Here is a 24,083-nt window from a genome sequence, read left to right as displayed (position 1 = left end):
CCCCCCCCCCCCCTTTTTAAGTTCTATGCTTCTGGATCACAAAAGATTGACAAATTGACAAGCTCATTCAGCGATTTCCACATGCTGTGTAGCCCCCTCTAAATCATCGGAAAGTGCCAAGCGAGTGTCACGTAAATCTCCAGGCAGGAAAAGAGAAAAAAAAGTATTAAATCATGGAGGTGCACCTCGTAGATTTCACGGTGTCTGTTGTTCCCATCCTCGAATATGATGCGGACCGCCAGTGAGGCAGTGCATGCAAGATTGAGCACCAAGTGGAGCGCACTAGGACTCAGTGGGTCATCTTTCAATCTCTCACGAATCGTGTTTGTCTCGAGGAAGTGAGGCAAATAGAATCACATTCCCATTTTTCTCGTCTTTTTCTATCTGCTTCTTTCTTCCTCTGGTCTTCCTATCCATCCATTGCACACTAACGCCGTGCACGCTCTTTACAATACATGACTGTTTTGCCTTCACTTTCAACCATGCACAGTAGAGCCTTGGCATACACACATGCAGTATTGTACTATACAAGTGTATACAAATATACAGTATATTACAGTATGTGTGGAATTTGGATATCGCCGTTGCTCTTTAAAGATTGCCCCCTTTGTAGAGAATGTATCTTTGTTCGACCGTTCTCTATGGGTGTCCATGAAGATTCACCCTGCAGCAAGATTATCCACCACAGCACGGAAAATCCGCGGGGCTGTCAGCCGCGTATATACGTTCTGCCTTCGAGACAACGTGGACCCTGTCCAGGAACAGGGAGACCGAGGCGCCAGCCCGGTATCATTCTATCCGCTGACCTTTTCTCTTTTTCCTTTTTTTTTTTTTTTTTTTTTTTTTTTTTTTTTTTTTTTTTTCGCTTGGGCTTGCGAGGAACTGAGTTTCTATGTCAACCTGGCACCGACGTAAGGCTACGGTGCGTCTGGTCCGCCCGTGGCCCGCCGAAAGCCTCGTTGATCGCGCGATCAAGGGCGGCGATTTTAGCTTCGTGTATGTTTGATGATAATTCCATTATTGAGGAGCTTGAATCCACACGTGCGCTTGATTGCTGCCTTCAAGTCTCCTGTCAAGTGTTGCTCGTGCTGAATGACATAGAAAAGAACCTAGATTAAGGAATACTTTGTGACAGGTCGGGTACACAGTGGACTGTTTAAGTGTCTAGTATGACTATGTCATTTGACAGTCCCCTCGCTGATTTTAGCCTTAGACTAAGCACTACCAAGGGCTCAACCAAGATCGGGATCATGCACGATGATACGATCCTAGGCATTCGCACAGAGGATGACTAGTCGCTGCCAATCGCGGCTACTGCAAGGCTACTCCATAGGGTGACCCCGGCTAAGCAGTATTGAGCGTGTTCCCTTGGGGCCACAACGTTCATGTCAGTGGTGGAAAAAGAGTTTAATTGGGCCCCATCCGGTTGTTCCCACGCCTTCTGCCCTAACGTCTGACCAAGAAGTGATTATTCTTCTGACTTTGAATAATCAAGCCATGCTGATGTATATGTGGACGTTAGGCAGAAGGTGCCGAGGCGGCCGGACAAAATAATAAAGGATTTGGGAAAATAAGCGCCAGAAACAAGTTACTCAAACTTCCGAGACTTCTGGTTCAGTACGACCTTCGAAGCAGAGTGTCGGCATTGCGACGTGGGTTCCACCACAATTGATAAGAAAGTACCCCCATTCGGCACTGCAAGAAAGTGGGACGACATATACCACCGTACGGGTTCACCTTATTACTATAAGGCACTGGTGCCTCAATAAAACAAGGATCTTTGGGCTATAGACAAACTTCACTCAAACATGAAAGAGGTTATATCAATGGTACCTGAGGATGTAAAAGGTGAAGGGAGGGCTCAATCCGCCAGCCAGACTTGTAGAATTCTTCAATGTACTGTACTGTATGTAGTATTTGTGTCATGTAGGTATCTGCATGCAGACACATATTTGTGTGGACTGCGGACAATTGTGCAAACAAAGACTACATGAATACCTGTTACCTTGGACCTTAGCCTCTACATCCTGGCAATTGCACCTAGGCCTGTCATTCCATACTCTGATGAGGGGTCGTGTATGTTGTTCTCACGATACGTTGATCATTCATATCTTGGGCAGGAATGTGTCAAAGCCTTGGTGGACTAAGGTTGATGGGCAGGACGATACATGCAGGATACAAGAAACAGCGTTTACTTACAGCACCATACATACGGTAATACAGAACATTCAAATTGGACCTCTCCTTGTCCTTCTGGGTCACATTAAACATTGATCCTTTTTTTTCCCAGCTCACTTTCCCCTTTCAAATCGTCCCTATGAACCCTTTTTTCTAAACCATGAATATTATTATTATTATCAATTTTCCCCCTCAAGATTACCGTTTTTAATTTTTTTTTTGCCCCTCGCCGTCGACGTTTTCCAGAATTTCCCCGTCTCTGGGAGTCCGCCGCTTCGCTTTTCGCCGAAGGTCCATTTCCTCAATCCACGGCGTGTTCAACTCTCCGTGACCGCTATCCTGGTCCAGCTCGATCTGCGACTGCTCTGTCTCACAAGACTCTTCATCCACGATAGTTTTTGACTCGGGAGACGATGAATTCACCCTCGGTCTTAATTACTGTGTTGGCTCGTGCTTTCTAGACTCTTGCGCGTGCACCCGTCTGTCTACACTCCACCTCTGCCCGCGTCTGTTGTGTTGAGGATTTACCCAAATTCTCTACCTGATACTGCCCTACCGGCTTCTCCATTCTCGTGCTTTGTGCCATTCTCCTGGTCTCGGGGTTTCCATTACCCTGTCCATTTTACGGGCTCGACCGTGGTTCGGAACCGCTGCGAACTTGTGAAGTGGAAGTGGAGACCGGTTGTCTGTACATCGGTGCCCCGTGGTTCAGCCTCGTACATTCTTTTCGCCTCTCGTCGCGGCTGAAGACGCCAGTTGTCTCGACCCTCGCTGAACTCAGCGGCAAAGACACCGCAATAATTAACGACGTTGGGTTTTCCACCACAGCGTCTAATTAGATTGTTTCCTCTTCAATTCTTATCAAAACAGACAGAGAGAGAGAGAGTGGAGCGCCAATCCATCGACTCCGCCGCGTGCACCTCCATCGACCAGAATCGAGTCTTCTGCGTACTCTTTTCTTTGCTCCCCTCCTTTTCTCATTCCTCGGCCTTTTGTGACATTGCATCTTGACGCAGTCCTGCATGCTGAAAAGGAGGCATTAGGACTCGCCCACGCAACGATCCAGAGAAGCATGCGCGGTCGTGTTCTCTGTTCTACTTGACTGATTCGAGGGTCCATGGAACACACTTCGGCTCCCGGAATTAGGCTGTGCTTGTCACTCGTGCGGCAAACGTTTCATCCCATGAGGCGAATCGCCCACCATGTAAGTCATCAACTACTCAGCCCTACGCCTTGCGCTCGCGTGTTTTCGTCCTGGTCATTCTGTCACTCAGCTCTGCTATATTTCATTTGTTCTCCTTTTTTTTTTTTACTTTTTCTTTTTGATGCTGTTGGTGTTTTCGTCCTGCCCTTCCATCTGTCTACAATTGAACAGAGGGCATCTGGCATCGCCGGTTTTCGCGGCCGATGATTTTACCAGCCTGTTTGTGCTTCACCATTCACGTCTTACATTGTTCCTGATCTCTAGGAGCAAGCGCAGCGTGTAGGGATATCTTTTTCTCTTTTGTTTTTTTTTCTTTTCACTCGTTTCAAAGATTTGTTCTCGTCGTGGCTCTTGGGTGTGATCGTTCTGACCACTTCACCAGCTCCCATCTTTTTTTTCCCTGCGGGTGGATGATCGCTGGAGCCCTGGACCCTTTGCCACTCTGTAACTAGTGCTCTGAAGGCACCTCGCATCGTCGCACCCCCTCCCTTGCGAAGCGGACGTAAGCTGGATCTCTTATTCAAAGTTCAAGTCACCGGGAAGAGTGTCCGATCAGCGCGCTTCTCTGAACATTTCATAGCCGGTGTCACGACGCTCGCTATCCAACCGGATTGGATCTTCAGGTATCGCCTGCAAATTCCCGTTTCATCCTCGTCACCCAATCCAACTTCCGGAACCCCTTAACCCTTAACTCGATATCAGCAATCGAGCGATCTTGAGCTTCGATCATCATCTGCCGCTGGTCTGCGTCGAGGCTGGTATAGCGCTGCGCTATTTGAATTCGCCCCGGTCTTTTCATTCGGTCTTTCGCTTCTTCATGACGACTTTGCATTATTCCCATTCACGCTAAATCTTCACCAGAGGAGCATGGACCGGAGGACTTCCTCGCCGCATTCTCCTGCCTTTTCGGATCAACGCGATCGTCGCTTTGATAGCGTCCATATGATGCCGAGTTCACCTTTCACTTCGCTGGGACCGCTGCCTATCCCTTCTCGGCCAGTCACGCACACGGCTCCGCCACCTTTGCCTCCACCATCGCATATCCGCGATCTGGAGGGGGGCTACGACGCGGCGTGGTTGTACGCCAACCCCTCTCGTGCTGCCACTAATCTACCTCCAATCAATCCCAATTCAAGTCTTTTTGGTGGTCATCGGCGGCCTGAAGCTATGCCCCGCGGTGATCCAATGGCGCTGGATGAGTTGGAGGGTCGGCACAACAGATTGTCGTCTCACAGCTCAGAGGCCCAGATCAGAGTCCAGCCCCCACCTTCCAGAGATGAAGGGTTTCCGAATTCCATCTCAATCAGCTCGACAGGTCCTGTGTAAGTTGGATGAGCCGGTTGTGGCTCATGGCGTTGCCGGCGCAAGCCATGGCGCACGCCACGTTCCCATTTCAATTAAAGAGCAACGAGACTAACATGCATGTATAGTCTGAAAGGCGAGCAGAACTTTTCGCTTCGAAGTGTCAAAGATTCTTCGAACGCGTATGATCAACACCTACTTTCCAAGATTGGCAATTCCCTTTCACCACGCACCTCGATCAGTCAAGCATCCGACCATCGAGGATCAATTTCCGCATTGACAGTTCCATCGATCTCGTCTCGTGCATCCAGCAATTTACCTTCTCCGGGGTCTCTGATGCAGGCTCCACGATCGAAATGAGATGGTTCAATAGTCCCCAAGCAGATGCTGTCTCCCCGAGGAGCAAGGCCCGATGGCCGGATTACATCGAGGGCCGTAGCCCAAGCGAAGACAGCAATACGCCTTCTGTTATCTTCGACCATGACAGCATACGAGATGGTGGCCGACGGCGATACCAGGGGGCGACGCCCTCGAGAGAGGACAGCATTAGTCTGCCGAGCCGCTCTCATCGCGGGAGCTACGACCTAGGCGTCTTCTCAGACATTGACAGTGAACTTCCTCCGGCGGATGATCTTGCGCGCCCACGTCAATTCGTTCTGCGGGAGCCCACGCCACCCTATCCCGATGGATCCAAGCAAGGCATGAAGCGACGGGCGTCCTCGCCGCCACGAGAACTAATGGGCGGACCACTACATCTGACGACCAGCAATGGGGACTTATCGCAGCGGCGAACCAGTGGACAACCCTTCGCCAATACTCTCTCAGTGAACACCAACTACTCCTCAAACCGCCGGGCTCTTTCCGCATCATCATCACTGAGCATCCGCACCTCCGGTTCATACTCTTCTACCCTGTCCATTGGGGGTAGCAGTATGACCAGCCTGTCTCCGTACGATCGGCCATCACCTGGGGGTTTATCCCCTTGCTCTGACCTCGACACATACCACGAAAAATCAATATTGAATGCCAATCCCTCTGCACCGATGCTTCACGCAGTTCCCAGATCCATCCATCCCTCAAGCACCTTGGAGCCCCCGGCCGTCGACTCAACAGGGAAAGTGTCCTTGCCGCTGAGCGTACCCAAAATCACTCATGGCTCAAGAATGAGTGGTCTGTACATTTGCGAGTGTTGTCCCAAGAAGCCAAAGAAGTTTGACAATCCGGATGATCTTCGGTATGTTTGCTGATTTCAGACTGATCGATATCTGTTTCTCCGCCCCACGTGCTAATCCTTTTTTTTGCCGGCAGCTCTCATGAAATGGAAAAGCAGTACTCTTGCCAATATTGCAACAATCGCTTCAAGAACAAGAACGAGGCAGAACGACATCAGAATTCCCTGCATTTGCGCCGCTATTCATGGTCCTGTGCTGCTCTTCCAAGCTTCCAGGCTGCTTTTCATGCTTCGTCCTCGCCGTCTTGCCAAACCAGTGCCGGCCCGTCACACGACTCGTGCGGGTATTGCGGTAAAGAGTTCTCTAATTTCCCACAACCAGACTGGGACCAGCGATTTGAACACCTAACAGCCCTGCACAAGTTTGGCGAGTGCAACAATGCGAAAAAATTCTTCCGTGCTGATCACTTCCGCCAGCATTTGAAGCATAGCCACGCAGGGAGCAGTGGCAAGTGGACCAATATTCTCGAAAACGCGTGCATGAAAGAAGAACAGCCGCCTGAGCCACGAGACAAGTCCCAAAGTGTATCTGGGCCGCAGAGGACGGGATCCCAATCTACCAATATTATTGACGAAGTGCTGCGCGAAGAGTGATGCCGAATGCAATGGACACACCATGTTCCTTTGAAAAGGACCACTCGGCCTCGCAATTCCAAACCTGATCTGCCAAGGCCTCTCCGGATGCTTTGACGGATGACTACACCTGTATGACTCAAAGGAGCATATTCTCGAGCTTGGGTGCCTCTTACGAGTCTTTGTACCTTGGGGGTTATTGACTCGACAAATTACCTGACCATTCGTGCTGCCACCGAGCGAGAGAATTGGCCAAATCTCGGGACTGTAGATGGTGGGAAATGGTCACCTTTCGCTCCTGGTCTCCCGAACTCTACCATTCAGGCAGGAAATTAGCGCACTATCAGGAGTTCAGCCAGGTTGTTTGAAGCTCTGGACCCGTGGCGCTGTTTGTTGGGGGGGGGGGGGGGGGGGGGGGAGGTTTATCAAAGCATTGATATCGATGTACATAACTGCTGAGTCAGGAAGAAAGTGACCAGTTTCCCCCCCCCCCCCCCCTTCTCCTTTCCCCCAGCTTCTGCGATTCAGGCTCAAAAAGCACGCATATGCTTCGAATCCTGCAGTATATCTGGGGATATTATCCATTCCTCGAAACTGATCTAGTACCACCGGAGGTACTAGTTAGGGGGATAAATGGATTCCACAAACATATCTAGTTAGGAGAGTGACAGTGACATTCAGAAACCATGCAAATGAATAAAGAGACCGGTCACGACTTGATTCAGGCTGTGACTTGGTCGTGTTTGATGTTTGATAGGACTGTCTTTCCCTTTGGTTAAACACAGAGCGCGATAGCTACAAGCAGGCCCACACCTTGATTTTTCTGAATTGAATTGATGTCGTACGATCTCACGATACCATCCACCGAATTAGCCTGTGTCGTCTAAGAGAGGTCAAGTCGCATACTTGACTGTTGATGGAAAGGAAGAAAAAGGTCTAGCACAAACATTCGAAAAAGAGCCAATGAAATGACGCACTTGAGTCAATTTTGATCTCATTTTTCCTGTTCAACTATATTGTCTACATACCATGTTACGTAGGTAGTACCCAGAATCATTCATGTGAGCACTATCACATAAGCAACGCACTGTAGCAGGTGAACAGCTAGATCATCTTTTTATGAAAAAGGAAATAGGGAAAGGAAAAAAAGGGCATATCAATAATCACTTTCCGAAGGTTCCTTGCCGTTTAGTCCGTCTTGTTGATTCTCGTCCAAGGCCGCTAGTCTAGCACCGAGCCCGTCACTACATGGAGTTCTCGAACTTCGCACTCGTTTGTGGAATGAATTGATGCAATTCTATGGAATCTTGTGGAACTAGCGAAAGGGTGTGTGCCCAGCTGGCGGGTTCAAGGACATGTGCATGTCCTGGTACCCGCCCTCGTGTCATGCGTGCTTTTGAGTTGCCTTTGATCTGTTCTCCAGTTCTACCTCGATGCCCGGTCGAGCCTACAATTGGGGCGAAACTGTACATGAGATATTCTAGTGATGTTTATCAAAAGTAGAACTCTTTCATTGTGTTCAAAATCAAGGGAGGACGCCGAGGCATTCCTCGTCGTGGTTATGCTCGTATATTTGTCGTCAGCGAAAGGGCTCGGCAAACCTTGCGAAACTTCGTCGCCACTTCTGTGATATAAACTCTACTCGAAAATGTCAGATGTCACTGGTTATACTCAGGCCAAAATATATTATATTTACTATGATCCAGTATATTCCAGCTTCGAAGAAGAAGCAGAAGTCCAGTTTCCGTTGCTTCAGGCCCTCCGGGCACCAGCAATTTCACGAGCCCAAAGTATCTTGCAAGACTGAGCAGAATCGGTGAGATGGTAGGCTGTGTGATAGACCAATTTCACCAGATAGTGTCCATTCAATTCTAAATCAATCCAGAGACGCGAAGTCTGGTGTCTGTAGCCATTTCTCTGGAGGATAGCTCTCTAATATTTAGACTCGCGTTTTCTCACTATCACCCGCACGCTCTCTGGATATACGACCCAGTAGTAAGGATTAGAATTTGCTCGAGGCTCGACAAGATCGACCTAAATCGTCAGTATGAATTGGTGAACACTTGGTCAGGAGGTCTCACATCATAGTTCATGAAGAGCGCCGTGACAAATTTCTTGATTTCAAATAAAGCAACGTGCTGCCCCAGGCAACCTCGTGTTCCGGCTCCGAACTACTACAATCAGACATTGGACACACCAGGCCCGTCGGCTGAACTTGACTTACTGTGAGCAGACTAGCTTCAAGCTTCCTGATACGCGACGGTTCGCCATCCAGCCAGCGACGGGGACGCCACTGATCTGCATCATCACCCCAAGTCGGTTTATAACGGTTAGTAATGTATGGACTCATGCCAACCACAGTGCCTCCGGGGTAAAAGTGACCGCAGATGGTGGCTCCCGACGCAGGAACCACCCGTTCAAGAGGCATAGCGAATGGAGCGTCCAGCCGGAGGCACTCTTTAATACAGGCGTCTAGGAAGGGGAGATCCTGCAGCTCATGCCATTGTGGGAAAGGCAGAGTGAGCCCGGTAGCAGTTTGTTGCTTATCCCGCAGCTCGGTCCGTACCGTTTCCAGTGCGTCGGGGTGTTCGGCTAGAAAACAGACGACCGATCGAAGCATCGAAGCTGTGGAGTCGGCTCCGCCAAGAATGTTGGCAAAAGCCCAGGTTGACACGAATCGAAGGGGCACATTGTCCTTTCTCTCCTGAGCATTGAGATAATATCCGAGGAAGTCGCCCTCGGCAATGGGCCCGTCGATCTTCGCATTGGCGGGCGACTTGGGGTTGTTCCGACGTTCTTCCCGGCGCTCAGCAATACGCGCCAAGACGTAGTCCAGAAGAGGAGCAATGGCTTCACGTTTGAAGAGATTTGCTACCCAGTTCTTGTGTAAGAGCCAATCAATCCCTGGGATCTGCGTCATCTGCAAATGGTTGAGTCTTTCTTCCCGTCCTAAAGTACTCCGTCAGGGATCGCTTACCGGCCCGATCACCATGTTTGCTCTCTTCACATCGGCCATGATGCCGTGCAAGTCCTTTCCATGCTGAATGTAGCCATAGGGCTCTGAGAACGTCATCAAGCCCATGGTATCGTAGGAGAGAAATTTCATCCACTGGGTCATGTCCATCTGTGCACCTGGGTGCAAAAACCGACGGTCGAGCTTGTCAAAGAGCATTCGCGAGGCTCGGTCCATTCTCGGTTCAAAGGAAGACACAGCATAAGAGAGCGAGTAATACACAGAAATGTGTTGTTTCATCTCTCGATTGGTCGCATCGTCTTCTGCAGTGAAGACGGAAAGAAGGAGACCATCCGTGGTCCAGGGCCGGAAAGCACGGTACATATTGCTCTGTATCAGTTGGAAGATGTTAGCATCTATTCGAATGAAGATAGAGATAGCTAATGTTGATAAAGTTCACAGACCTTGGGAAATCCACCTCGTAGGTTGAAAATGGTTGGAATGGCCTCGGGATCACAGATGCAGACGAGGTTAGGACCGAACCGAACAGCAGAGCCATACTGTTGATGAGCACGATCTTGATATAAATGAAGGCGGCCATGACGCGCAAGAAGAAAGCGATGAAAGTTGGTGAATTTTGCGATGAATGGGCCAGGAAAATGCCGCAATCGTGCGTATGTACGATAGATGTGCCAAACCAGGAGGGTGGTGATACCAAAAATTAGCACAGCCAGTGGCTTTGGCTTGTCCAGAGACTCCCAAAGCATTCTCAGAGGTATTTGAGGAGATTATCGATGGCCAAGTACTGTTTTTCCTCTTGGTTTCAGTATAAGTCGGCCATGCCTACATCCGAAGGATTTTTCCTTCGTTTTCAGCTCGCGTGTGAACTCACATCTGTGGATCTCGAACCCAGAAGACACGGCACTGTTCTGAAGGTCAATGCTAGACAAGATTGAAAAGCAGAAGATTCATGGCTCTTTGGGCAATCTTAAGACTACAATACTGCGCCCCGAGAGGGGCACATGCCCGAGTTCTTGGCTGCATTTCTTGGAGCGTGCGTTACACGAGGGCTTGACCAAGTCCTGGGTGCCAGAAAGATCCACTCGACATGCCAATTTGTCGTGATGATGGGCCTCCATGCATATCCATCATTAGAGTGACAGGATGGAATTGCGAGGTGCATTGGGACTTGCTCATGTGGTCAACATTGTCGATGACGGACAGAAGCGAGTATCGCAAAGGTAGTATTGGATTCGCGGACACCTTCCAGTAGCCACAGCGAGGTCATGACTATCGCGATCCTCGACTCCTCCTTCCACAATGATTACTCGCTTCCTTGAGTTCCTCGCTGGCGATCGCTTCACCGTCGCTCATCGTTGAAGAGCGAGCTCTTGATGTCTGACGGAATAACCCACCTGATTCTGATGCTCTTAGCGCAGCAACCATCAAACCTAGAGCGATTTCTTTCATGTGGTAAAGTCTGTGAGAACATGGCAGGTGATTGAAATCGACGGATGTCATATCCTGTACTTGCTTTGGCGGACTCGCAGACTTGTTGAATCCATGCATGTTGCTTGATAGCAAAACAGCGGTGAGTTGAGCTGTACTGACTGATGTATGGTGAGGCATGGTACCCAAGATATAAAGCTGTCCAGACTCTGGGTCGCAGATCGAAGGTCTCACACGCCACACCTCCGCATGTGAGCCCTCTCCCTATTCAGTTGCTCCTTGAAAATCATGCTCTCTGGCCGCATGAAGCAAAGTTTATCGTGGCTTTCTGATCATGCCCCCGCCGGCACAAGCCCCCCAGAGGGCGCATTGGAAATGGATATGGCGGAGAATTGGCTTATTCGACCGGATTTACTTCCATTGATCAAAGAGGCGTTGTCATCAGACTTGACCCAGCAAGATCTTTCATATTCTCACGAACTGGGGGGATCCCCGGCCCTTTTGCGTGTATCAGCATCCTTTTTCAATCACTTCTTCTCGCCTCGAACGGTCATTTTGCCCGAGCACATCGTGACGAGCACAGGCTGTTCATCGGCGATTGAAACCACGATTTTCTCAATTTGCGATCCTGGAGATGGCATATTATTGGAAACCCCCATGTGGGATGGCTTTTCTGTAACGTCGGCGCTGAGGAATAGGGTGCAGATAGTTCCCGTGAGGTGCTCGACACGACCAACCAATGCAACCGATCTCATCCAGCACTACAGCGAAGCGGTCAAAAGTGCAGAGTGTCCTATTCGAGGTCTTGTCATTTGCAATCCCCACAACCCTCGGGGTCAGATTTATCCCACTTCGTGGTTAGAGGCGCTGCTTCAATTTTGCCAAGCGCACGACATCCACTTCATCTCGGACGAGATATACGCTCTCTCAAACTTTGGGACGACAAAGCGCCCTCAACATGCCACTCCGGGCATTGTGATTGGGTTGGAAACAAAGTTTACGTCGATTTTGTCGATCGACCTGAAATCGCTGGGTGTCGACCGCGCTCGTGTCCATGTGGCTTACAGTATCAGCAAGGATTTGGGGAGCAGCGGAGTTCGACTGGTTCGTCGGCATTCCAAAAGAGGACACTCTTGCAGGCCTCAACACTGACACATCCGTAGGGTTATCTCATCACGCAGTCGAATCCCGAGCTTCGCCGTGCACTCATGGCCCTCAACAGGTACAAGGTGTGCAATGCGGCATCGATAGCGATTGCGTCTCTCTTTTCCAACCTGCAGACGGTCGAAAATTTACTAGAGCGCAACAAGTCGCGCCTACGCAAAGCCGCGGAGATAGTAGAAGACTTTCTGTCTTTCCATCAGGTTTCATTTTATTCACCGGTTGCTGGCTGTGTCATATGGGCACGGATCGGGGGCGAGCTAGCAACCACGGACACAGACGCGGAACTTTCCAAAAAGCTGACTGCAGCAGGAGTGGCCGTGGGTGCCGGCTCCAGGTTCATGAGTGAAGAACCAGGCTGGTTCAGAATCACATTTGCTCTCCCGCGGAAAAATCTGATCGATGGATTACGTCGAATTGAAAGTGGGATGGAAGCAAAGCGACAGTGGATACCTGGAGAGTCCCGACTGTGGAATCCCGCAGGTCGGGTTTAACCTCGAGCGAGATAACGCATCATGTCGATCTGAATGCACTGATCCTTGACTCGATTCTGCAAAGGATAATCTGCACCATTTCAGACGTCTCACAGCGTATTCAATCATCGTAGAGCACGCGTTGCATGAAAGCGGTGAATACTCCGCAAGGCAAATCTTGGAGACAAATTGCCATTTCACTTCTCCCCAGAGGTAGGATAGGCCGAAGAAGACATATCCAGGGAGACGCAAGGAAGAGAGGCGGTGCGAACAGGCCCTCGGAAGGTGCAGCTCTTCCCTGAAAGGGAAGTGGACTGATGGAGAAAGCGGTGACGGCACATTAGAAACACCGAATGAGGCCGGAGTGGCGACGAGTAGAAATGTACCGCTCAGCAATACTTTGACAGATCCTGCGAGCCGACGGCGTGAAGCCAGCGTGTTGGCACGCCAGAGTCGGCCTGCAGGCCAAAGAGCCAATTTAGACCGGCGAAGAACCTTCGTCAACCTTCCATACGGAGTTAAAATCAAAACTTACGAGTCCAGAATCTAAACAAGATTGAAAGATAGTGGAGAAAGGAAAGGATAGTAACATGCTCAAGTCTAACTCCCGTCAGGGACACTCATGAGCCGGGAGACCAATCTGTACTCCCAACAGTATATCCATTTGACAGTTGTAACCCTATCGGCAAACCCCCAATATATCGGCGAGAAGACGCTTTGCCCTTGCGTCTGCAGACCATCTCATCAATATGCATGTGCATATCGTAACTATCACTAGGTATCAGAATGGACCACGATGATGAGATATTGAAACTCACGCATTCATCTCCTCGATGGTCAATTTCGCCTGCTCGCTCTTCACTGTGTAGACTGGATTGTCAATGTTGCTGGAGAAACCTGGAAGAACATCAGTGGAAGTACATCAGGGAGAAAGAATATTAGGTGGTGGCCACTCACCAATTCGCTCGTTGATATTCTGCGAGGCTCGTGCCGCTGCTGCTTGAACCTTGGTTGCTCTGGGTAAACGAATCAACTCATAAGTAGAGACGGAGTCGCAAACATCTCCAGTGAAATAGTTCTTGCCAAAAAGAATGCCCAAGGCGGCCGCATCCTCAAGTGCCATACAGGCGGCTTGGCTTTGGTGAGGCATCATCTGGATTTGATGTTTGTCAGTGATCATGATTGACCCCAAGTGGCGGAATCAGACTGTGGGCCTTACAGGGTGAGCCGCGTCACCTAGCAAGCAGACCATGTTCCTTGTGATATATGGATACGGGTCGCTGGTGCAAAGGAGGTCTATCAACACACTGTCATCCAAGGGCAAATTAGGGCTCTACTCACTGCATCCATAAACGCCATGGCTGGATCTCTTTCCCCAGTGCTAAATGCCCGCGGACCTGCACATCGAGCTCGGGATACGGCGCCAGCAATTCTTCCACTGTCCGATCCGGTTCACCCCAGGAATGATTCGTATAGTCGCCTTTCTCCCTTGGGAAAAAGCAATAGTAGGAAAGTAGTTTGCCCCCTCGACATGGAGAGAGAACTATCTTGTCCCAGCTCTGGCCATGGCCGCCCCAGAACTGCAGGGCATCATCTTGCGAGAAATCCGGCAGACCAGCGGCGATGGCATCTTCAGTAATGACGTTTGCATGCAGGCAGCTAGACTCAGCAGGTCGCCTCTCCGGCCAGATACCGAGAATACCACGAACGGCAGATCCAATGCCATCCGCGCCGACAATGAGATCATGATTGACCAAAGATCCATTCTCAAACTCAATCTGACCAGTCTTGAGGTCGATATTCTTGCACTAATAGAAAGTGTTAGACTCGCTGTGGCCTGGACCGAGTCCCGGAGATGGGCATGGAGGACATGACCGGTTACCTTGTGACTCAAGAAGAGCTGTACTGGCACCCCGGCTCCCTCCCCCAATGCTGCATTCTCGAGCATTTTGTGCATAGACTGCCGTTGGAACATGTAGTACACATATCCCCATCGCTTCTCATAGTCTTCCAGCTCGTACTCAGTGAGGATCTTCCCTGTCGTCCAATCGCGACTGATGAGCTTTCGTAGAATGACCCCATCGCCCTGAGCGACGTCTACACCCCATTCGTGCAACCAGCGCGTTCCATTCGCGGCGCATGAGATCGAAGCCCCGGCCTGACCGATAAAATTGGTCCGTTCGTAAATCGACACTTTGTGTCCGGCGCGGCGCAGAGCGGTTGCCGCGGACATGCCTCCGATTCCGCCTCCCACGACGGCAACGTCCAACTGCCTCCAGCCAAAAGACGAGCCCGAGCACGTAAAAGCACGATTGTTGCAAGACCAATGGGACCATCTTCCCTCAGTCGTGAGGCCTTTTCTCAGGACATTGCGGTGCTGGGCTGATGCTCGGTGAAAAGAACCGTGCAAGGCCATTCTGTTTGCGAGTGTCTGGGCGCGATCAGCTGAGGAAGCAGAGACCGTCGCAGATTGAGTCTGATTGACTTGATGGTCTCATCACATCACCCAGTAGTAGACGTCTAGGGCAAGGACGATCAACTCGATTCAATTTTGTTCAACGGTCTCGACGGGAGACCTCGGGCCACAGGAATCAACAGGCGAATACTTCATTGATCCTTGCCTACCAGTAACCCGGGGAGGCAAGAGACCTTGTCCCCCATCTTGAGCTACAGGTCTCACTCCTTGGCGATCCGATCTGGAGGAAGCTTTCTTTTTTGCCGTTAATGCTTTCCGAAGAGGTGTTCTCCAAGTGTAACTTGCATCAAACCCACAGGAAGCTCTGATTGATTATGCCTGGGCAATACTTCAATCCAATTGATTGGGCAATCCCAGCTCATCTGATCGATTTCTTGAAGCGATCAGTTGAGCCCCTTCTCATGAGAAAACAAAACCCCCAGTCTTCCAGCGGTGTGGACTGCATGAGTCGAAAACCTTGCGAGGTTACACAGCAGCGTCCCTGAATTCTGGAGTCTGGAAGGTCTCATGACGGCCAGCTCTACAGCGCTGAAATGGTCAGGGAATTTGAGTGGAATGGTTCATACTCCTCAAAGACCTTCACCGACTCTTCAGTGGCTGGGGGCCACGGTCCGCGCATCGATCCAATGAGTACATAAGCTTTATGCGGCGTCCGGTAGACTCGTACATCTTCCTGAACTTGGGGATCGTGGCCATGGAGGTGGCGACATGATCACTCAGATCTTGATCATTTGGATATCGTCAAGCCGAGTGATCAGTCGGTGAGGATGCGTACGCGATCAAATTGTGACTGCGGAGCCACGGCGAGTGGTTACGCGAAAGTTCATCTCCTTCTTTTTTGTCGTTTTTGAGAAGGTCAAATCACCCAACTCGGGGCTTTGTCCTGCACGGTGATCAGATATGAGATTCAAGAACTGTGATATGCAGCTTGTATTAACACGAGCCAAGCTCCACTTGCATTGGGATCATCACTCAGACCCGAGCTCAAGGAGTAGTAGCCTCGACAGTTGGTTGTTATCGTTGTTTGGAGAGGGAAGGTTGGATACCTATCAACCATCATCGAATGTATTTGACCAGAACACTTTGGGTATCCTGACAACAGATTCTTCCACTTCGACAGCGGTATATCTACCGAGGCCCGTGTAGCACGTTGCTACTCATTTTGCCCGGGCCTCACGCTTCCTGTGTCACAGGAGCAATATGCCGGCCCCAAAAACAGAGCAAGGCCTCCCCCAGATCGATGTCTCCGTCGCGACCCAGCCGAATGACATGGACGCGATATCCACACTGCTCGAGGAGATAACAAAAGATTTCGGGGTCTTCACGGCGAGCAATACAGGACGAGAAGACTTGCTAGTCAAGTGTCGCACTTTGGTGCGCGCTCTGGAGACTCCCCGGGAGACCATGATCTATCACTGTTGGGCCAATGCAAGTGATCTGCCGCCAGCACCATGTAGAAATCGACGACATTAACTGATGAACAGACTGGTGCAATGGCTGGCCTGAACTTCGGCGTGGATTCGGGCTTGTGGCATCTCATGGCGCAAAACGGTGACAAGCCCCAAAAGGTGGGCGACTTGGCAGAGAAGCTGGGGATCGACCATGTGCTTCTGAGTATGTTCCACGTTCACCCCGCCGAACAAGCTCACTGACATCCTACGAGGCCGGCTGATGCGACATCTTGGTGCCGTGGGCTATCTCATCGAAATTGGGCCGGACGAGTACAGATTGACCAACTTCACGAAGGCAATGAGCATTCCCGCGATCGGAAATAGCTATCTCGCCATGTAAGCAAAAAGCCTTTCCGCCCAGTTGCTTTGAGATTCAGTCGCTCACACCTTCAGGCTCTCCTGCACAAGCGCCGGTCCTATGAGATTCCACGAATTCTCCAGAAAACGAGGTTGGGTGAACCCCACCGACGCAAAGGATACCGCCATGATGTATGCCTACGGAACAGACATGGATACTTTCACATGGCAACAATCGCTAGGCTATGGTTCACACTTCAATGACCACATGAGTGGTTACGCTATGGGCTTTGTACCTTGGATGGCTCCCAGCTTCTACCCAGTGCAAGAGAGGTTGGTCAAAGGCGCTGACACAGATCCTGAGGCTCCATTTCTCGTCGACATTGGCGGAAATGTGGGCCATGACTTGGAAATGTTTCGCCAATTTCATCCCGATGCTCCCGGGAAGCTAATTCTCCAAGATCTGCCCGTGGTCATAGGCCAAATCCAGGATCTAGAATCGTCGATTCTCCGCATGGAGTACGACTTTCACACGAAACAACCCATCATTGGTAAGGCTCATATAGCACCCACCCGCCAGGTTTCTTCTAGTGTGAAAATGACATACTCACACTCCTCTGGCAGGCGCCCGAGCTTACTATTTACACAATTGTCTGCATAACTGGCCAGATGGAGTATGTGAAAGCATTCTTGCGCAAGTCAAGGCTGCCATGAAGCATGGATATAGCAGGCTATTGATCCATGAGCATGTGATACCAGAGACAGCTGCCTACTGGGAAGCCACAGCGCTCGACATGGTCATGCTGACCCTTATGTCTGCCCAAGAGCGTACATCTACAGCTTGGAGTCAGCTCATCGAGACAAGGGTTGGTCTCAGGATCAACAAGATTTGGACTGGTGGAAAAGGCTCCCAGAGTTTGATTGAGTGTGAACTGCCATTGGAATGTACAAATTGAGCGTGTATAAGGTCATTCGAACAATAATGGGATCACAACTTTGTTGGTCCAACAATGTCATTCGTCTTCAAGAGCTAGCCTCCCTTTTCGGTCATAATTTCATGATTTCATCTAGATCTTTCGGAGAGATTATCTCTCAGATATCAAGACCAATACAAGTCGAGAAGCAGAGCTTTTTCTACCCGCCTTTACGCCGTGAACACAGTTCTACGTGAAGGGGAAAGTCCATCCTACGTCAAATTTGTGTTCATGGCCATCCCTTGACTGGGCTTCTTGAGTGATACAGCGACGGATCTACTGGGTATAAAGCATCACCTTCTTCAAGACTTCGCTGATTTCTCTATACAGGCGCTAATAAAAAAAACCTCTGTGAGTAAGGTAGAGGTTGACGTCGACCTGTGGTGGTCTGATGCCCAAGTGTAAGCTGAGGATATCTCAGGGCCGAGAAGAAAGTCGACGAGTGACATTTTGGAAGAACGTGATTCAACTTATTCATTTCCCAGGTGCCTGGTGCTTTCCATGGACACAACCCGGGTCAACCTTCAAGTTCCTTGCGGTGGGGGTTGCTGAGCGGTGTTTCTCTTGATGGACGTGGCTTGATTGTGATGGTCTCGTCCAAGGGCAATGAATTTGAAGCTCATGGCGGATTCAATTTGGTTCATCACATCCTCGGACCCAAAGGGTACTGCGATGTACATCCTGGCAGACGTGGCATTTGGCATAAAACGGTTTTGGCGTTCCCTCTTGTTTATGCTTCGTTTGGCACCAAACATTTCGTGTATTGTATGAACATAATCAACTACTCAGTAACACTGTCCTGAATACTTCGCAATGCACTTGTCTTGTGGGCGACAATAGCAGCCGAGTTGTGCGCCCGGCGCCGAGCATCAGTCCAAAGCATAAACTCGCCGTAGGTCTTGGGCATGACGTGAATGTCCTTTTCCACAAGGAAGGTGTAGTTGAACATGCCAGTGGACTTTTTCGTGCCATGTTCCACATCCCGTACTTTGGAATCGACGCGCACCTGGACTCTGGTGTATTTCCCATGGCCCTCTTCACGTTCTTCCGCCTCGGTGTAGGATACCGTAGCGCGAAGATACAGTACACTTCCAACCGGCACGGGGTTTTCAAAAGTAGAGGGATCCAGCGCCAGGAAATTTGGCCGAGCGTGAGAGAATGCCGCCGCACAGCAGAAAGCCAGCTCAAAGGTTTGTTTGAGAAGAAACCCACCGAAGATCATGAAATTATGCCTATTACGGTCCTGTGGTTGCATGATCATGGCGGATTTGAGGACAGTGTCACTCATGGGGATTTGATTGGCAGGGCGGCTGGCCGGATTTTGGGGATCTGCATAGCACGCTGTCAGCATCAATGGGTTCTCGAGTAGCAAGATGAGCATCAGATACTGACTGATGTATGATATCTCTTTGGCCCACATGGAATGGATCAAATTAGATTCCTCTGCATCGGGGGCCTTTTGGAGCAGACTGCGTTTACGAAGAGCCTTCTTGGCGAGGTAGTTTTCTTCCCCCTTTTTGAACAAGGCCATCTCTTCCTCTGTCTCGACTGTGAGAGCTGCCACTGGCACGGGCCTAGATGCCAATGTCAGCGTGTTTGCCAGCGGAAAAAGAAAGTGAACCCTTCTTTGAAACAAAATAGTACCAAAGGAAGATGGAAGGATAGAGATCCGTGAGTAACTTACTTCTTCGTGGCTGGGTCCAAGGAAACCATTGTGAAGGCGCAAGTGATCAAGACATCGTCCGGCTGAGCAGGCTGGCCTTCCGGTCGTGCTTTGCAGACTTGTACAGAAACTTCCATACTCGAACGCCCGGTGGCATACGTGACCTGGCCACTCAGCTCGAGATCGCAAATTTCCATCAGAGGATGTTCGATGGTGATTCGATCCACGGCCGCAGTGACCGTGCTCACTCCTTCACCGGTGTGGCGGTAGGCAATGATCCCCGCCAACGCATCCAGGTCCATGACGAGAGAGCCCAGCCTGTATAAAAAATGTCAGCACTTACGCATTGATCACTCAAATCGGGGGAATGGGGCTGCTGAATACCGAATATGCCCCGAAGCATTGAGATAAGTATCGAGGAGCCATTTATCCTGAGCCAAAGGTAAGATCTAAGGCATAAAAGTCAGATCTTATTCGCGTAGCTGTAGTTTTGTCAAATTTCGCAAAAGACTCACCGCACTGTAATAGCTATCTGACATCTTTTTGGGGGTGAGGTCCGGCTTGACAGATGATGTGGGTTGCGCACCATCCTCGGCATTGCGTGCGGCATCACGGCTTTGAGTTAATGCTTCGATCCATGGCGTTTTCACTCGCATGGGCATCCACGTCTCCCTTGAGACCGCCTGATTCGCGGTTGTGCGAAAATCTCTCGCCGTATCGCGAGAGAGTAGAGTCGCTGGTGCAAGAGGGCACGGCAGCGAAGCGCGCGTCAGGGATCTTGACCGAGCCGCCAAGAAGCCCCTTCCCGCAAGGCTGGGCAATTTACTGGGATTCATTTTGCTTGATGTTATTCACGAGTCGGGCTTCGATCGTAGCTTGCCTAGAAAATCCGTCTTGGCTAAGCAATGAAACTGCTACGATGTCAATGTTGAGCGCGTGCTCGAAAGAAAGAGAGAGACTGGCCTCATTCGGCTAGCGGCTCGTCCCGGAGATTCTCGGGCGCGTTTGCCGACAGACAAACAGGCCCGAGAACCGGAACGTGGGGAGGACGGTTCTTTGGATTAGAGATGCTTGGAGCACTCATTCGAGTCTGTTGTATTGTTAGTTTTCTATCAGACGATCACGCTGATAGGTTTTATTGTGTTGAAACCAGTCATGGCTTTTTTCCATGAGCACTCACAATGTATCTAGTGGGAGGATAGTCCTATACAACCAAAATCCTCCATGCTCTGCTCGCTCAAGGAAAGAAGATCAGAGCTTAATCATTTTCATGGCTGCCGAGTTTATTTCACGTAATGCCCGAGGCTGCTGAAAATAGAATTTTTCAGGCACTGTATCACAGGTTTTTGAGTAATTTATCACTTGGACTGAGTGCTTCCGACGGTATCCAATGCATACCGTCAAACGTCTACACAAATTGACTGCCGCTGGATCATTATCTTGGCCGGACGGGCCCCCCCTGAAGTACATAAACGTGCACTTGCAAGTCTGAAGGTCAATCTAGCTTCAAAGTAACCTTCTTTTTATCTGATCGTCCATGTAATAAAGCCAAAAAAGAAAGAAAAAACAGGCAGAGAGTCGGCGAGAAAGGAGCATCGCATGTGTGCTAATGAATGGCCAAGGTTGATTCTCTTGCGAGTTGATACTATCCCAGAGTGAATGGAATACCACAGCAAGTAAATTACCCGTCTGAGCCATTGAATATCATTCTTCAACATCAAGGCGACTTGCTCGCACCTTTGGATGGCTGCCGGGAGAGTTGTCGGGTTGAGATCACCCGAAAGACCGCGAGACTAAATCATACATCAACAGACATCGCCAGACTCCCCCGCAAACAAGAAACAGAAGTCTTTACCGAAGCAGTAAACCCAGAAAATGATCACCGATGAAGAAAAACAGGTAGGGAGAAGAAAAGCTTCCACCAGGAGTATAGGCCCTTGAAGTCATCGGCTCGCTAACAAGAAACCGAGGACGGCAATCATAAGACGATCAAGGCTCTTCGAGCAAACTGGGTCTGGATCCCTGATTGGATTGATTCGTCGAGTTCCAATACCGTCGGAAAAATTGTCCACTTTGTGCATGAATTCGACCTGACCGCACCGGCAAAGTCTGCCAGATTGCATTTCTCTGCGGACACGCGCTATAAGTTGTTCGTCAACGGTACTCGAGTCGCGGTGGGCCCGGCCAGAGGCAGCCCTCTGACCTGGTACTATGATTCTCTCGACATTGCACCATACTTGCAAGTCGGAAGAAATGAACTTCACTTTATCGTGCTGCGCTACTTTGCTAGTTCGCGGGGCGCAATGTGCTTCGAACGAACGGCGCTGCCGGGTTTGACTGTTGTTGGCGAGGTGCAGACCGGGCATAGAACGATTGAGATTAGTACTCGCCAGGGTTGGAAAGCGTACCGAGATGATACCGTCCAGTTTCCGTCGGGACTTGTGGACGATGTTTTTCTTCATGTGAGAAACATGATGACTCCCGTTGCCGCCCCTCTGGCGTCGAGCTGGACGAGATGTGCTGACGAGTGTTACAGATCAGCGAGCGTGTCACTTTATCCGAGCCTATCCAGAAGGCGGATCCGCTTCAGTACAATATTAGAACCTGCAATGGGGACATTGCTCCTTGGGCTCTTCAGCCCCGATCTATTCCTTTGCCAGAATCTACTCCCGCCATCGTCAAGAAAGTCAGGTCATGCAACAGTAGCGGGCTTGACGCCGATGCCTGGACTGCATTCTTCCAAAGCCGCCAACCGATCATGCTTCCTGCCGGATCGTCTCATGTTCTCGAGGTCCAGGCCGATTGTCACTCCACGGCCTTTGTGAAGTGGACATTCGACGCTCCACAGAAGCCTACCCAAGTCAAACTCAAAGTGACTTATTCCGAGGGATACGAGCATGAGCCTCGCTCGTATCCTTTCTTCCGTTCCAAAGCAGACCGTCTGGATGCAGAGAACGGCCATATAATTGGACCCTACGATGATGTTGTGTTGAATGTATCTAAAACCGGAAGCTCGTACGAGCCCTTTTGGTTTCGTACATTCCGCATCCTTCGCATGGCATTCACGGTGCTCGGGGACCAACCTGTTCAACTCACCTCGTTCGAGGCCACTCAGACCAACTATCCAATGGCCGTTAAAGCAGCATGGAAAGAACCGGGCCAAATGCACAGCTCAAAGATTTGGGAGGTCTCAATTCGCACAATGAGGAATTGCATGTTTGATGGGTACTCCGACTGTCCTTTCTACGAGCAACTTCAGTAGGTTTCTGAGATTTCCGATTCCCCATACTACGTCCTCTTGGACCCCTCCGTGTTTCTCTTCCTCCTCTCAAACTGCACTGAGCGGTACAACTGACGTGAATCGACCTGGAAACATAGATATTCAGGAGACACCCGCTCCGTGGGACTCTTCCACTACCTGTTGTCCGGCGACGACAGGTTGATGCGACAAGCCATCACCACGTTCGCATCCTCAGTAACACCATGTGGTCTCACCCAATCTCGATTTCCTTCTCACGCACCGCAGATCATCGCAGGCTTCTCGCTCTACTGGGTCCTCCAAGTCTGCGACCATTTCCTCTTCTTCGGCGACTCGCATTTCGCCCGCAGCTTTGTGCCCCGCATCGACGGAGTCTTGGAATTCTTCGAATCACACATCGACTCCCTGGGTCTTGTCAGCGGCATCCCAGAAGAAATCTGGCAGTATGTGGACTGGGTGACGACATGGGGCGCCACAGACGAGCATCCAGACAAAGGTGTTCCCACCTCCGGTCGAACGTCCAATCGCCACACCTACTTTAGCATGTTATATGCGTTTGTGCTTCGTAAAGCTGCCGCACTCGTGCGACACGTCGGCCGGCCGGGAAACGCCACCGAATACGAGGACCGGGCCCTGCGACTCATCGATTCCATTCGCACCCACTGCTTCGATGGCGAATTCTTCACCGACTCGACCGCTGATATCGCGGATCAACAATCCTATTCTCAACACTGTCAGATCTTCGCCGTGCTATGCGGGGCAACATCCCCAGAACAAGCAAGACATTTACTCACCGAGAGCTTTACGAAGCCGCGCTTTTCCAAATGCTCGTATATGATGCGATTCTACGCCTTCCGTGCTCTATCCCAAGCAGGCGGACAGCTCTATGAAAAATTCTGGGACGCGATGATCAAGCCGTGGCATGGGATGCTGGCGAATAATCTGTCGACGTGGGAAGAAGATGACGTGCGTCAACGGTCAGACTGCCATGCTTGGGGCAGCGTGCCGATATATGAATTTTGTACTGAAATCGCGGGTGTATGTCCGGTGGGTCCGGGTTGCTCCAGGATCAGATTCAGCCCCCGGGTGCAATTGAGCGAGTCGATGATTGAGACGAGGATTGCTCTGGGGCATGAAAATATGGCTTATGTGGATTGGCACCCTGGAAATGGTGATTTGACTCTGATTGAACTGCGACTCGATTATCCGGCTGAAGTCGTCAGTCTGCTCCCCGGGGGTCAGGAGACGTTTCATGGACGGGTGGACCATCTCAATCTGGTGTTTAGTCCTTCTTAGTGTACGTTCGATCTCCACAGAATCGAAGCTTGTTCTGCTTTTACAGGGCCGTGATCAGTTCCTGGGACACGTTCGATTCTCAAAGGAGCTTACAGGCTCGACCCCGAACCAAACTTCTTTGAATCCTCGCGATAGACTAATTA

At 50.4% G+C, this 24,083-nt stretch overlaps 7 protein-coding genes across 7 annotated transcripts; 4 read left to right on the top strand and 3 right to left on the bottom strand.

Moving 5' to 3' along the window:
• Nucleotides 1–4,249: 4,249 nt before the first annotated feature.
• On the top strand, nucleotides 4,250–6,509 carry POX_f07758 (uncharacterized protein; the record flags this gene model as incomplete). The annotated part of the gene is made up of 4 exons (XM_050116552.1): nucleotides 4,250–4,704; nucleotides 4,813–4,866; nucleotides 4,968–5,918; nucleotides 5,993–6,509. The coding sequence occupies 4 exons, from the start codon at nucleotides 4,250–4,252 to the stop codon at nucleotides 6,507–6,509; spliced, it is 1,977 nt and encodes a 658-aa protein (XP_049966691.1).
• Nucleotides 6,510–8,420: 1,911 nt separating this feature from the next.
• POX_f07757 (uncharacterized protein) lies at nucleotides 8,421–10,208 on the bottom strand (the record flags this gene model as incomplete). Its single annotated transcript, XM_050116551.1, has 5 exons — nucleotides 8,421–8,522; nucleotides 8,570–8,659; nucleotides 8,713–9,408; nucleotides 9,466–9,831; nucleotides 9,906–10,208. The coding sequence occupies 5 exons, from the start codon at nucleotides 10,206–10,208 to the stop codon at nucleotides 8,421–8,423; spliced, it is 1,557 nt and encodes a 518-aa protein (XP_049966690.1).
• Nucleotides 10,209–11,178: 970 nt separating this feature from the next.
• Nucleotides 11,179–12,545, top strand: POX_f07756 (putative aminotransferase gliI; the record flags this gene model as incomplete). The annotated part of the gene is made up of 2 exons (XM_050116550.1): nucleotides 11,179–11,994; nucleotides 12,054–12,545. The coding sequence occupies 2 exons, from the start codon at nucleotides 11,179–11,181 to the stop codon at nucleotides 12,543–12,545; spliced, it is 1,308 nt and encodes a 435-aa protein (XP_049966689.1).
• Nucleotides 12,546–13,338: 793 nt separating this feature from the next.
• POX_f07755 (uncharacterized protein) lies at nucleotides 13,339–14,940 on the bottom strand (the record flags this gene model as incomplete). The annotated part of the gene is made up of 5 exons (XM_050116549.1): nucleotides 13,339–13,421; nucleotides 13,482–13,677; nucleotides 13,744–13,804; nucleotides 13,866–14,332; nucleotides 14,407–14,940. The coding sequence occupies 5 exons, from the start codon at nucleotides 14,938–14,940 to the stop codon at nucleotides 13,339–13,341; spliced, it is 1,341 nt and encodes a 446-aa protein (XP_049966688.1).
• A 1,260-nt stretch (nucleotides 14,941–16,200) lies between these two features.
• On the top strand, nucleotides 16,201–17,704 carry POX_f07754 (uncharacterized protein; the record flags this gene model as incomplete). Its single annotated transcript, XM_050116548.1, has 5 exons — nucleotides 16,201–16,374; nucleotides 16,485–16,614; nucleotides 16,664–16,787; nucleotides 16,845–17,299; nucleotides 17,373–17,704. 5 exons carry the CDS (start codon nucleotides 16,201–16,203, stop codon nucleotides 17,702–17,704), a joined length of 1,215 nt encoding a protein of 404 aa, XP_049966687.1.
• Nucleotides 17,705–18,503: 799 nt separating this feature from the next.
• On the bottom strand, nucleotides 18,504–20,221 carry POX_f07753 (uncharacterized protein; the record flags this gene model as incomplete). Its single annotated transcript, XM_050116547.1, has 4 exons — nucleotides 18,504–19,296; nucleotides 19,407–19,703; nucleotides 19,770–19,834; nucleotides 19,901–20,221. The coding sequence occupies 4 exons, from the start codon at nucleotides 20,219–20,221 to the stop codon at nucleotides 18,504–18,506; spliced, it is 1,476 nt and encodes a 491-aa protein (XP_049966686.1).
• A 1,039-nt stretch (nucleotides 20,222–21,260) lies between these two features.
• Nucleotides 21,261–23,940, top strand: POX_f07752 (uncharacterized protein; the record flags this gene model as incomplete). The annotated part of the gene is made up of 4 exons (XM_050116546.1): nucleotides 21,261–21,284; nucleotides 21,356–21,847; nucleotides 21,922–22,643; nucleotides 22,764–23,940. The coding sequence occupies 4 exons, from the start codon at nucleotides 21,261–21,263 to the stop codon at nucleotides 23,938–23,940; spliced, it is 2,415 nt and encodes an 804-aa protein (XP_049966685.1).
• Nucleotides 23,941–24,083: the final 143 nt, after the last annotated feature.

This window comes from Penicillium oxalicum, chromosome VI (assembly GCF_001723175.1).
Source record: "Penicillium oxalicum strain HP7-1 chromosome VI, whole genome shotgun sequence".
Lineage (NCBI taxonomy): Eukaryota > Fungi > Ascomycota > Eurotiomycetes > Eurotiales > Aspergillaceae > Penicillium > Penicillium oxalicum.
The sequence above is the reverse complement of the archived record's forward strand: the minus strand, read 5'-3'. Positions and strand labels throughout refer to the sequence as shown.